Source organism: Engraulis encrasicolus, chromosome 10, assembly GCF_034702125.1.
Source record: "Engraulis encrasicolus isolate BLACKSEA-1 chromosome 10, IST_EnEncr_1.0, whole genome shotgun sequence".
Classification (NCBI taxonomy): Eukaryota; Metazoa; Chordata; class Actinopteri; order Clupeiformes; family Engraulidae; genus Engraulis; species Engraulis encrasicolus.
Window position 1 is genome coordinate 42,945,908 of NC_085866.1, and position 14,334 is coordinate 42,960,241.

Genomic DNA, 14,334 nt, shown 5'->3' on the forward strand with positions numbered 1-14,334 from the left:
TCTTTTGTGTGAGGGGAACCAGTGAAAAATAGAACGAATAAATTCGCATTATCAGAGAGACCGCGAAATATTAGCGGCGAGGCAATGACGTCAGAGGGAGATGCTCTCCAGGGTCCTGAAACGGATTGCCTAATCTGTGGAGAAGACTACACGCATTTAATCGTGGTACAAACCATCTCAAAAGCAGCAGCAAACAAAAAAACATCACGAGCCATTTTTTTTAAATCTTGTTCAATCTTTTTTTTTTTTTTTTCCAAAAAGTATGCCTACATATTGTTGTCTAAATTGGCTACACACAATCAGAGATGCAGCAGGTATGTTCAATTGCTTTTTGCCAGTGGCTCCTTCCAAAATTCAGTGAATTGAACTCATTTTATGCGAATTATTGGATAGTCTCACTCTCAATTATTTTTGTACTTTTGGAGTTATATGGAGTTATATGACAAATCAAGAACAGCCTCCTCCACATGTTTTTAACATTAAAAGTGTTTATCTCATATTTTATAATAACGAGTTGGTAGAAGCCAAATAGGCATAAAGTGTTTTGGACCTGTAAAAAACTACGCTGTGGATACCAGATTGAAATGGCGCAGAATCCAAACCAACTGCAACGCGAGAGAGAGAGAGAGAGAGAGAGAGAGAGAGAGAGAGAGAGAGAGAGAGAGAGAGAGAGAGAGAGAGAGAGAGAGAGAGAGAGAGAGAGAGAGAATACTGTATCTTGATATTGTGTTTGCTTTTTAAGTGGGGGGGTAAATAAGTGCGTTTTTAATTGCGCAAATGCCCACTGCCCTCACCGCTGTTATTCTGACAGGTTATACAGGAGCCACATAAAAAGTAAATAAAGTAGCAACCCCAAATTCCTGTTCACTCCTTCACCCACCAACCCCGCCCTCGCGTTCATTCTCATACCCTCTCACGCACAAACGCATACATAAACGCACACGCACAATCAAACGACCGAGAAAGCTTTCTGGCTGAAATTACTAAAATAAGATGGTTTAATCATGACTCTGGCTCTAGGCGGTAATGCAGATGCGGATTCCTGATCTGTACTGGACGCAAAGGAGGGAGGATCTCAGGCTCGTACTACCGCAAAATCAACGGTGATCTCTTCTTGAGGAAGCTTACCTGACGCCAAGATGCAGTGGCAGACATGAAAACGCTAGTCGACTAGCCTATTCTGGACATTCTCTCCCCCAGAAACATCATTTCGAAATAGTGGACTTACAACCGGATATTTTGTGTAGGCCTGCGTTATAACAGGCACTCCATGCGACTGACTCTATGAAGCACGGGACGAATCTGACCGGCAACTGGTATATCTCCTTTTTCCTGTTCTATTCTTGGTGACATTTTTAATTATTTTGTATCTCAGTGGCCAAAGACAATCGCCGTATCACTGATCAGGGGTAGGATTCGTCTTTTCCCACCATCCTCCCACGACGTGCCCGGCACAGGACTACAGAATTAGCGGAACGGCAGCATCGAGTCAACGCATAGCTGGATGGGGGAGAAAACCGTGAGAGCGAGTGCAATAAAAGGGGGACAGTGAGACCGGGCCACCCCAACCTTATGCACCGCACGGACGTTTTCCAATCTGGCGAGCTCAGGGCTGAGAGTCAGGTGCAGTGAGGGCGCATCAATGAGCGTCTCCTCTCGGGACAGAGAGCTCTGAGCTTTTCCATATCCGTTGAAAAGACGCGGGTACGCAAGGGAAGACGCAACGGCGAGTTAGGAAGTTTTGATGCATATGATCACAACCACCATGATTTTCATGATCCTTGGTGCTTCTGTTGTAATGGTAAGGGAATTTGCTGAGCGCCTTCACCTTTTTACATTTCAAGAGAAGCCAGATTGTCAATTTTATACAAATAAGTAGCCTAATCAATTGGATGAAACAACAGGCACCATTCTGTGGCGATAAGACTACAGTTTGCCACTGGATGGCCATACATTGGACCTATGGAGTAGCTCACCAACATCTATAATTACCTTAACTATAAATAAATAATCAGCTCCCTTGCACATTTTTCTGTTTTACCTTTTCATAAATAATTCCCATAAGCGTTTCGCAAATACGAGCATGATATAACTGTCTGTGTTTAGCGGGTTTCTATCAGAAATAGTGCTTGTCATGTCCCGGCTGACTCGAATGGTTCTTTGCAGGCGATAGCGTGTTTAATGGACATGAACGCACTACTGGATCGCTTTCACAACTACATCTTACCGCATTTACGAGGAGAGGACCGGGTCTGTCATTGCAACTGTGGAAGGTAAATTTCAGCTTACTATATAAGGTTGTGTACGTTTTAATCAAGCAAATGTTATCCTCAAGCGCAATGGCATTTCCTTCGCCAATAATAACAGCTCCTAGGCCTGTCGCTGGACGGTTCCTGGTGCTGATCCGTTTTTCTCATACGCTCGAAAGCCAACATACTCCATCTTATACACATTGCACACGGAGTGTGTCGTGCAAATGTAAATTATATTACGCATAGCAGATGACTGTGATGGAATGGATAACTATGAACAGTTCAAATGAAACCCGATTTGGCCTCCGTGTTATGGAATGGGAAACCTTCCTTCGTTTCTCTGCATGGCTTTTCTGCGTATAGCCTACCAAGGTGTGTTTTTCTAGGCTTGTCTCGCAGATTTTTGTCTGTGCCATATCGCACTGTGTTATCTTGTTTGACACGGCTCAACGAGTGTTACGCAATATTGAGTAGGCTACACCGAAAACAAATAGCAAAATATTTACACCTATCCTGTATCCTAGGGGCTATGATATTGATGTGGTAGAAGGACTAGCAAGAGGAGCAGCTGCATTAAGGTTTTAAAGTCTGCCTCAAGTAGTGTGGTCAGAGGATTATTCACTGTCGATAGGCTAGATACAACTCTTGTCGACACAACACGACCAAATCTTGTTGTAACAGCAGTTGAGATATAAGGATCAGGTGTAAACAACACCATTTAGGGGCTAGCAGTTGGTTTGCATGAAGGATAGAGTTAGTTGTGGCATGGCATTTCTTGTAGGCCCTGCACACTCTGTAGTAACATGTAGTTGGCTTTTTGTTCAAGTACCAGTAATTGTACAAGGCAGTCAAAGTTAGTTGTAGCATGGCATTTCTTAAAGGCTCTGCTCACACTCTGTGATAACATATAGGACCTAGTAGGCTTTTTGCCCAAGTGCCTTAAAATCAGACAAGTAGGCGTACAAGGCAGTCAACCTATTTTTTTTATGTTTGGTACAGAGCTAGTTTGAAAAATATACCCCTCTGTTTTCATTACGTGTCAGTTCCCCCACTTAATTAGGACCTTGAACTAGGTCATCCTTAAAATAATAGTTCCTCAAAGATTACCTTGGGGGTAAACACATGCATGTGGATGTTCTTGTGAGTGTTTCTACAACACATTGTTATTACCAGAATAATGACTAACCAACTATCCCGCTAGGCTGGCGTATAGCCTTCTTGGCGTGGTCATCATTGCATAATGACTGCTCTGATGTGAAGTGATGAGTGGCTACACAGATGGTGTTATGCTTCACATGTTGCCTCCACTGAGTGCGATGAACCCACATTGCCTGAGGTTTCAGTCATGAGGAGGCAGCAAGGTGTTATAAAGTGTTGTATTGTCATCACCAAAGTCTGTTTAAGTCTGAGGTGAAAAGTCTCAATGCCGACACGTATCACCTCCTCGATATCTGGTCATGACCTTAGCTGTTGGTTGTTTTTAGCAAGGGACCTATGAATGGAACCCTTTTTAATGAGATGGAGCGATCCTAAAGGTCTGTCGAACTTTGCATGGATAAGATGGTCCAGCTAATGATACAATGCTCCTTGACAAGCAGAGGCTTTCTGAATATGTTCTCTATGGTGTGGTATTGTCAATAGTTTTACTGTATGGAAGGTGGGCCTATGTCTTTTAGGACACATCACTGCCCATTGAGGACATTTTGTGGTGTCTGTGAAAGCATTGTTGTGTGCACCACACTTACTTTCTTTCCTTGAAGAAAGTGTGGCCACGTGCCACAGTCATACGCGGGGAGAGGGAAAAGTAGGACTGACTGCCTATGAACCCAGAGGCAAAAGTGTTTCTGGCAAGCCAGAGAAGTGAGAAATGTACAGAGGAGGGGGCCCCACAGAGACTGTTTATGTTAGAGCACCATACCTAACCGTTTTGTCTCTCAGGTGAACTAGAGAGTCTATTTGGGAAGTATTCCCAGAGACTGTTTAAAGGGTCATTGGCATAGATATATAGAAGCATAGGCCTGTTCCTTTCTGTACTCTTCTTCAGTGTATCATGTGACAGTACTATGTAACATTATACCATATACTTACACCGTGCGTATCTCCGTACACCTAAACAGTAATCCTATCACTTATTCTGACCATAAAATACAGTGTAAATACATAGTGTCTGACATTTCCAACTTAATTACCTTGGACATCATAATAAAGAGACACTGTGAGAGGGGCTGCTACAAAACTTGTAACTGAAATGTTGCACTATGTGTGGTCAATGAGATTATCTAGTCTCTGTATCTCCACACTGATGTTGCGGTTCACATGCTTTGGCTGAGGAACTCCGCCATGACGTTTGAAAGTATATAGTCAACATAGTAGCACAATTACCGTGATGATAATGAAGTTATTTTTGAGACACACATTAACAGTCAGAGCAGGTTTTTAGTTTTACAAACTCAAGTTGTCTGTTGTTGTCTGACCTATTTTCAGGCTGTACCATTTGTGTGGTACGGGTCAGAGAAAACAGGCAGACACAGAGCAGCTGCAATATTCTTTGTAAAGGTTGAGTGTAGGCAGCCTATACCTCATGCCTGGGTGTTGTGCAGTTTAGTGTGATGTTGGAGAAAATATCAGAAGAAATCTGTGATTTGCCACAGTAATTGTGATCAGTGATTGGAAACCTGCTGTCTGATAGTGTAGACTCCCAATTTCTGAATTCTACCACGAATTCTTCACGCAGATGATTTTTCTCTGGTCATTTCTGTAATTAACTCTTGTCTGGTAAAGAGGTGAATTTTAGTGAATGCCTGAAGCCTGAGAGACATACAATATGTGGTACACACAGAAAATGCAAGTACCACCGTGTGTCAAAGTCGATTCACTAGCTTGATGCTGGGGCATCCCCTTTTGCAGAACAACTATGCACAAAAGGTGTCTTTAAAATCATATACCAGTGTAACCCACAGAACAGTTATTCAAGGTGGTGTGGAGTAAGCTGGTGGTAGAGGCATGTGACTATCATCATTGGAAAGGCGAAGTTGTGCAGTTTCATTTAAAATATTATTTGAAAACTGCCACTGTAAGAATAAACTTGCACTTGGGCAGCAGTCTTTTGCTTTGTTTTTCAATGCAATGAAAGTACACTATTGCATCGGCTTTTAAGTGTGTGAGTTCCCCTTGTTTGCTCCTAGTTTACCTATAGGAACCTATGCACCCACCAGGCATCAAGTCCAAAGTTACCTCCATTGGGAAGTACGAAAAGTAGCAGTAGCTACCTTTTGTACCTGGAGGTACAATCAGAGATATTTAGGTACGATCTCATAAAATATTGTGGTACTCTAGTGTGTAACCTTATTCTCTGGATTGCAGCTTCTGTTAGGAAGTCAGAGAGTTCGCAAGTAATTGTACTGTAACATACTTAACCCTACCAAAACAGTGTTTTAGTGTACAACAGTGTACAACAAAGCAATGAAACAAAACATGATCGAAGAAGCTCTTCAGGCACGCAGTGACATGTCCATCACATGGACCTCATCAAAGAATGTTTCTTCTGTTTTGTAAGGTTGTAACACATATCATAGCCTTAAGTAGTTCTGGCTCCAAGCAGCTGTTTAGAACACAAAGTCTTTTGTTTCGAGTTCTCCTTTCATGAGTTACAGGCCTTCCCTCTACTCAGCTGTCTGTGTCCCTTGTCTTTCTGTCTTTCTTTCTCACTTCCTCTGGCTACAGACTTCTATCGGTATCTGTCACTTTCCATCTGAGGGAGAGCGTCAGCTTTTTGACATGAGATGATTCATGTTTTTTTTTAAACTTTTTTTTACCTGTGGTTTGCTTCACACTATTGCTGCTCTGTTTGTTTCCAGTTGTTTTAACATCTATATTGGGTATCTTAACATACAACCCAGTCCTATTATGTATGGCCTAGCCACAAATTATCTAGCAACCAGAAATAAAGGTCCTGTCTTCAGACTACAAAAGCCTTTCCACATCCTTGCTCCTGTTTATAGAACCAACTTGTTCTAAAGAGCATACAAAGAACGGGATGTCTTTCCCCCAGTAAATCTTTACTATGTGTACTACAGTACATGCTTCAAGAAGTTGCTTTGGATAGAATCATGTTAGGTGAACATGCAGAATGGAGAAAGTACAGATCTTCATACATAGTGAAAATAATCGTGTGTCAAAAGTGTCCTACAGGCCCTGCCGTGGCCTAACGGTAGGGTTCTAGTTTCCTACACTGGCGACCCGGGTTCGATTTCGGACCAGGTAATTTGCCAATCTTTCCCCGTCTCTCTCTCACCACTCATTTCCTGTCTCTCCTCCACTGTCCTGTCGAAAAATAAAGAAAAATGCAATAAAAAGTGCCCAACAAAGTGCAGTAACTACATATTTTGTCAAAATTGAGTTTAGACTGAAAATGGTCTTCATCACACCTCTTTTATCTTGTGATAAAGACTTCTGGTCCAAATGTGTCCTATTTTAGAGATATTGATATGTGAAATTTGCAGTAACTACAGTATCCAACCTAATACGTAGGCTTTGTGTGAGTAATTTCAATACTATCACTATTTTTGAGTGGGACCAATCGTCATCTGAAACAGGGTTCATTTAATCTCTTTAAGAGTTAAATTAACACTGACGTTTTTACTGTGATAGTTGCTGAAGCTGCGATCTCCACTTCTGGCTACAACCCGTTGTCCTATAACATCTCCCCTCTCCCCTCTATCTCCAACCAGGCACCATGTCCACTATGTGATACCGTACGATGGGGATCACTCCCTGGTGGACTCGTCGGAGAACTACTTTGTGAGCGACAGTGTGACCAAGCAGGAGATGGACCTGATGCTGGGGCTGCTCCTGGGCTTCTGCATCAGCTGGCTGCTGCTGTGGCTAGACGGGGCCCTGCACTGCGCCATCCGGGCCTGGAGAGCCAGCCGCTACTACGGTGAGGGTGAGCAACCCGGGGAAAGGGGTGGGGTGGGGATGTTGTGTTATGATATGTTATGGGGTGAGGGCGTACGCAAAGAAATAGAAGAACTACTCTGAACCAAGTGGGCAACAATGCTTGAAGCAGGCCAGTCGCTGGTTATAGAGGGCCAGTTGCTACTACAGTGAGGGTGAGCAACCCGGGGAAGGGGTGGGGATGTTGTGTTATGATATGTTTGGGGGGGGGTGGGGGGGGTGAGGGTGTACGCCATACAGAGAAATGGAAGAGACACTGTTAACCAAGTGGGCAAAATTGCTTGAAACTGGGCCAGCCGCTACTACGGTGAGGGTAAGCAACCCAGGGATGAGCAACACGGAGAAGGGGTGGGGGTGCTGTGTTATGTTATGTTGTGGGGTGAGGGTGTACGTAAGCCATACAGAGAAATGGAAGTGCCACTGTTAAACTAAGTGGGCACAACTGTTTATAGTTGGGCCAGTTGCTACTACGGTGAGGATGAGCAACCCAGGGATGGAGTGGGGTGGGGGGTGGGGGTTGTTTGTTTGGGGTAGACGATGAGGGTGGGTGCACACCACACAGAGAAAAGGAGGTTCCACTGTTAACCAACTGGGCAAAAATGCTTGAAACCTGGGGGGGGTGGGGGGGGGGGGTGGGGGGGTGTTATGTTCTGCTGAGGGAGGGCAATGACGGAGCACTCCACGCAAAGAAATAGAAGAACTACTCTGAACCAAGTGGGCAAAAATGCTTGAAGCAGGGCCAGTCGCTACTATGGTCAGGGGTAAGCAACTCAGGGAAGAGATGTTATGCTAGTGGAGGGCGATTAGGGTGCCCACCACACACAGAAATGAAAGACCGCACATGGGTTTAATTTACCATAGCCTTAGGCTGGATTACTGACAACATTAAGTAACAGCTGAGACATGTGTTGAAAAAGGCCCACATTCTCCTTTGTCCAAAGTGGATATCACTGCACTAGATATACTTTTGTGTACCTTTGTTGTGTTATTTCTCTGTGGGAGCTGGCTAGTTGGACAGCACACGTTTCTTCACACTGGGACACCTTCATCTCTGTGGTTTGATTGAGGATGGGGGTGGCTTGGTTGGCTGGATGGGACACACTTGTAGATTAGTAACCATATCAGACAAACCCCCCATTATTGTGTCTTTGTAGTAGTCAGAATGGCATAGGGAAGTTGTGATGTGTTCGAAAAAGTTTTGGTTATACTATAGTAAATGCAGTTCTTTGCTGTTTTTCTAAGCTTTTAAGAGGCAAAGAAAGGAATGCTGGACTGGGGCTAGAAAGGGGAGCTGCTCAGGGATAGCAGTGTTATTTGGGGTGGGGGGGTGGTGGTGGTGTTGTGGTAATGCAATTAAGCATGGTTTATGCACCTTTCAAGATAATGTTGATTGGCTTGTGGTGATGACTCATTACAAAGACATGAGCAGGTTATTCTTCTGGTTTTCTGTTGCACAAATATTTCACTCATTTTTCTTGTTGCCAGCACTCTATTTGGGAAGCGGAATTAAAGGGAGAGCTTTTGTTTGCTGATGCTACGCGGTGTCTCTGTTAGCCAAAATTACACTTGAATATTACTGTAAAAGGTTGAAGCAAACACTTGAATCTCATCAAAGGTACTATACAAATAACAATTGTAACACTGGGAAATCCCATACATTAAAAAATGGATATTGTGTTGTGGAGTATAAGACTTCTTACGATAATGATATTTTAAAAAACCTGGGGATTTACAGCCCTGGTAAAGAATTTGTAATAGGCTCAAAAGGATTTTGTTTTAAATGTGTTGCTAGCACAGGATTTGAAGCAACTTTTGGTGGCTGGCAGTTTATGCAAATACTGTAACGGCAACATCGTTACTGCTGTCTTCCTGATCTCGGCGATACATACGTCGTTTAGTCAATATCATTTCATGGGCGGGAGAGGCTGTTTACCGCTGCTCACGTATGATATTGACGGATGCCAGCCATTAAGGAGGAAAGAACGCTTGACCTTTTTGTCATTAAACTGATGCTTTCATTAACATTCCCACCGCCGGCTAAAACATTAGTTTGCTTTAAATTAATGGCATGCCACTTTCACATGATATGGGGACGCCCTGTCTGAGAAACCACAGCAACCAAAGACGCAGCAGGAGAAGGATAGTAACCACACAGTTCCTTAGGGGGACTAAAGTGATAGCCATATTGAGTCTGGGAGCACCGAGCGTGTGCATGGCTTTTAGAGGGGGGGGGAAGACTCTCTCAGATTTACCATGTTCAAATATCCCACTGGGAACCGGTTAGAGGGCTGCACGGCCGAGATACAGACATGAGAAGCAGGGCTAGCCACAATCCAAGACAAGCAGAGAGGGCAGAGAAATGAGAGAGGAGAGGAAGAAAGGGAGAGGAATGGGGAGAGTGTTGTGTGTATATGAGAGAGAGAATTAGAGAAGTAGAAAGGGACCAAGAGAGAGAGGGGGCAGGAGAGAGAGAGAGAGAGAGAGAGAGAGAGAGAGAGAGAGAGAGAGAGAGAGAGAGAGAGAGAGAGAGAGAGAGAGAGAGAGAGAGAGAGAGAGAGAGAGAGAGAGCAAGAGAAAGCATCAGAGATGCCATGGGAGAGGTTTAAAGAGAGAGAGACAGGGTGTGTGTTTCTGTGTGTGTGTGTGTGTGTGTGTGTGTGTGTGTGTGTGTGTGTGTGTTTCTGTGTGTGTGTGTGTGTGTGTGAGAGAGAGATAGAGAGAGAGAGAGACAGAGAGAGAGAGAGATTGTGAGGGGTGAGCGCACAAGAAAAAAAGGTTGAGATATACAGCTAGAGAAAGAAACAGAAAAAATAGAGAGAGAGAGAGAAATGGAGAGGGACATTGAAAAGCACAGCGACTGACTGAAAGAGAGAGAGAAAAAAGAGAGAGACTGTGCAAGAAAGTGAGTTTGGCCGAGGTCGAGTCGAGACAGACAGACAGTGAGAAGAAAAGAAAGCGAGGGAGAAATATCACCGGCAGGCTGACATGCACGAACAATGTGAGTGAGCTGGGCAGAACTGTGTGTGTGAGAGAGAGAGAGAGAGAGAGAGAGAGAGAGAGAGAGAGAGAGAGAGAGAGAGAGAAGAGAGAGAGAGCCCCATGAGAGATGGAAGTTGAGCATGGGGGGGGGGGGCATCCTCTAATCCGCTGCACGACACGGCTCAGGGCCAGACTGATGTGCTTCTATCTAACCACCGTATGCAGCACATAAACGCTGCGGCGGGAGAGAGAGAGAATGAGGGAGAGAGAGAGAGATAGAGAGAGAACGAGAGAGAGAGTGAGAGAGAATGAACAAGCAAACGAGCAAGTAAGCAAGCGAGCGCTTGTGCCTCGGCCATTCTGTGCTGTGGCATCCTTCAGGCGTGATGGCAGCGAGATGTGTTCTTTGGTGTGGCTGAAAAAAACATGAAAATAGGACATACTGTAAAAGCTACTACTGAGTACGTTGAAAAAATAAAAAAATAAAGACAGTCATACAACTACCAGTCACTCTGTAGCATCCTATAGATGTCATGGCAGCAAATTACTGTACGTTGTATGGTGTTGCAGAATTTTAAAAAGCACGTACAATTAGGGCTGCTCGATTATGAGAAATATCAATATCACGATTATTTCAGTCCATATTGATATCACAATATTTTTTATACAATGTTTCTTTTAAAGACAAATCATTGTGTTAAACAATTCACAATCTTCCCTCCCTTCAGCAGTGTGAGTGGATGGCCATAGAGAAACACACTCATGTTCTGCATGAGTGTTGGGTAGCAAGTCTTCTCTGTGCTCGCAATGGCTCAAGTGGAGGGGAATGTATTGCGCTTAGTGTAACCTACCTTTTGGCAGTATAGACAAATTACAACAATACTCTTTCAAATCGATATTATGAAATTTGACATTGTTTGACAGCAATATTGACATCACAATATAAATTCAATATACAGCCCTACATAAAATGACTGAATGAATCTTCAAGCTTGAATGTTGTAATACAGAGAACCAGAGATGAGGCATGCAGGTGTGAACGCTGTCTGAAGGAATGTAGTGTGTGTGTGTGTGTGTGTGTGTGTGTGTGTGTGTGTGTGTGTGTGTGTGTGTGTGTGTGTGTGTGTGTGTGTGTGTGTGTGTGTGCGTGCGTACGTGCGTGTGCGTCTGTGTGTGTCTGTGTGTGTGGTGGGGGGATACCCCTGAAGTTGTAGTGGCGTAGTAGTGGTGTGGTGGCTCTCCCAGTGAGCGGCAGTGATGTTGATGGCAGGTCAGGCTCATTTAGCCTCCTCGAGATGGGGAGCGAAGGTGAGCCTGATGGAGTACAATGCTGGAGCTCAACGTGGCTGAATTGTAGGCAGGTGGGGGGTAGGGTGGCGGAATGCTCATAGTGTGTGTGTGTGTGTGTGTGTGTCTGCCTGTGTGTGTGCGAATGTGGGGGGTTGGGTTATAGGGTTGGGCTCGGTAGTGACGATGGTGAGGGGAGATACCGTCAATCCCCCGCCCCCAACAACACCTCCCTCATACACATGCACGCACACGAACACACACACACACACACACACACACTTACGCAAAAACACTCTTACTTGCACCCTCTCTCTTCTCGGGGAGCTATAAATAGACTAGAGAGCAGCTGGAAAGAAAAGGCGCGTGAGGGAGAGACACGCGTGAGCACACACACACACACACTCACACCCACACACAGTCAGAGACACACACAGGCTCAAACATACACATACAGACACACCTTGTACCCTGTCTCCCACTGTCCCTCACATTTTGCTCAGAAACACACACACACACACACACACTGCATCTAGTGGAACACATTGATTTCTTTACTCTCTCTCTCTCTCTCTCTCTCTCTGTATTCGTATTCATTCCTTCAACACTGGTCCATGGCAGTATATTCCTGCCATCTCTCCCTGCTGCCTGTATCATTTATTCCTTTCCTCTATTCTCTCTTTTCAAAATCCAAATTCATTCGTTTTTTTTTTTTTTGGCATGGCTGGTGGATATTCAAAGGCATTTCTAATTAAAATCAAAATGTAATGATGAGATTTTTTCCCCTCCCGAATCATATTAATAGAAACTGATGACTTGGCACAAACGGCTTCCCCCATCTCGTATACTCCTCGTTTGAACAAAGGCTTATGTTGTACCCCGCCCCAGCGTTCCTGCATTCCATTAAGTGTTAAAATTCTGTCCATCTTCATCACTTTCTTTTTTCATTCAAATAAGTTGGTACTAAGAAATATATATATATATATAATGAAAAGGAAAAGAATGAAAGAAAAAAGAAAGAAAACCCTGGCCACTTTATTCTCGTCGTTCTCTGGATACCCTTCACAGCAGTCCTTGTAGATGGCATACCCATTCACTACTATAAATAACTCTGCCCCCACCACCCTCCGCTCCACCGCCAGCCTACCACTGTCTCCGCACCCCCGCCACCTAGTGCTCTTACTCTCTCTCTCTCTCTCTCTCTCTCTCTCTCTCTCTCTCTCTCTCTCTCTCTCTCTCTCTCTCACACACACACACACACACACACACACACACACACACACACACACACACACACACACACACACACATTTAGACACACTCTCACACATTGTTTCCCCTCTTCCCCCCCTTCCACTTCCATCAGAGTGATGTGTAGTGGGCTGTGTTGTCTGGGGATCTCACATCCCTTCTTCCTTCCTTCTTTCCTTTCTCTCACTCTCTCTATCTCTCCATCTCTACGTCCCGCCGCCACTCTTTCCCGTCAGCCCCAACTGCCCCTCTGGCGTGTCTGCGGCTGTCTCTACCAGCCAAGAAAATGGACACCTTATAAAAAGAGTTATTGTTAACGATTTTATGTCTATGTCCTTCATTCTCTACTCCATATAGAGTACAGTACATCTAACACAGACTATAAATGTGAAATTCATAATTTCATGCGACTATGTAATTATATCTGAAGGTTAAAAAACACGGCTCATGTGGCGTGATGCATCCCATTTTCTAAATGCCACAATACCTCATTCTCATCTCTTTAAGTATTCTCTCTCTCCCATGGCCTGCGGCAAATAATTGTTTCAGAACTTTCAAGGAATTCTTTTAAAGCAAACAATCTATTTAAAAAAATCTGTGATGTGAAAGCATCGAATATGGACTACCCATTCACCCTGTTATAAAAAGGAAAAATTGCCGTCATCAGTACACACTGGTGACTGAAAAAGGTGCCCAGAGTAGTGAAACAGCAAGTATATGCCCTTTATGTAGTCTGCCCCATTTCTTAGTGTCCTACTTTGCTGTCTAGCAACCTAATTTTTGTCTCCTTTCTTCCTCCTCCTCCTCCTCCCTCTCTCTCTCTCTCTCCTGGCTACAGACACCCCGTCCTGGTCATGGCTTCCTCAGTTCTGTAACCTGCGGGACCTGCGCAGACGTGCGCAGCTGCGGCAGCTGGAGGACTCCAGTGGGAACATGGTGCACATCAAGCAGAAGCTCTACCACAACGGCCACCCCAGCCCCCGACATCTCTGACTCTGATTCTTGATTCTTCTTGACAGCATTATTGCCAAACTGCCCCATTGCCGACTGCTGCCTCAGAGACCCCCATCTGGTCGCGGACCTCCAAAACTCAGAACAAAACAAAACATAAAGTCAGCGACACCCTCCTAGACTCTACAAAAATACCCCTTCAACAAAACCGCCCCCCCCAAAACACCCAAGACCACCCTCCACCTGGTCTCCTCCTCTCCAAAATGGACACCGTATTTGAAAAAGAAAAACAAAAGAAAACGAAATGAAAAAAAAGCTGGGAGAGGAGGGAAAAAAACATCTGACAAAGAGAGAGTTAATTGCCAACAAAAATCCAAATCTTTGTGTCAATGTCCAAATATGTTTGCAGGAACAAAGTTTTTTTTCGAGGGTCTCTGTTGTATATTTTCTTTCTCTTTGTTTGTTTGTTTGTTTGTTGTTTATGAAAAAAAAAACTTGGCATGCACTTTTAGAAAGGGGGGTGGAGGGAGGGAAAGGGAGGGGGACGGTTGGGCATCAGGGCAGTTGCCAAATAATGGGGCAGCGAGACTTGGGTTTCAGGTTCTTCTCTTCCAACTTTGGCAACGTTTGATTATTTTCCTTCCTTCCTCATTTTTTC

The 14,334-nt window shown here is 44.3% G+C and overlaps 1 protein-coding gene across 2 annotated transcripts; it reads left to right on the forward strand.

Annotated features, from left to right (window-relative positions):
* Positions 1-682: 682 nt before the first annotated feature.
* On the forward strand, positions 683-14,143 carry tmem240a (transmembrane protein 240a). 2 transcript variants are annotated; one of them, XM_063208942.1, is made up of 4 exons: positions 683-1,801; positions 2,167-2,273; positions 6,983-7,197; positions 13,564-14,143. In XM_063208942.1, the coding sequence occupies exons 1-4, from the start codon at positions 1,745-1,747 to the stop codon at positions 13,716-13,718; spliced, it is 534 nt and encodes a 177-aa protein (XP_063065012.1). In that variant the 5' UTR covers positions 683-1,744; the 3' UTR covers positions 13,719-14,143. The 2 variants fall into 2 exon arrangements, with proteins under 2 accessions (XP_063065012.1, XP_063065013.1); XM_063208943.1 differs by having other exon boundaries at positions 6,983-7,191.
* Positions 14,144-14,334: the final 191 nt, after the last annotated feature.

Bases quoted from the DNA above. Each gene is read 5' to 3' on its own strand.
- tmem240a (XM_063208942.1), top strand. From the start codon at position 1,745: ATGCATATGATCACAACCACCATGATTTTCATGATCCTTGGTGCTTCT. The intron at 2,274-6,982 runs GTAAATTTCAGC...ATCTCCAACCAG, and splicing joins TGTCATTGCAACTGTGGAAG to GCACCATGTCCACTATGTGA. The intron at 7,198-13,563 runs GTGAGCAACCCG...TCCTGGCTACAG, and splicing joins CAGCCGCTACTACGGTGAGG to ACACCCCGTCCTGGTCATGG.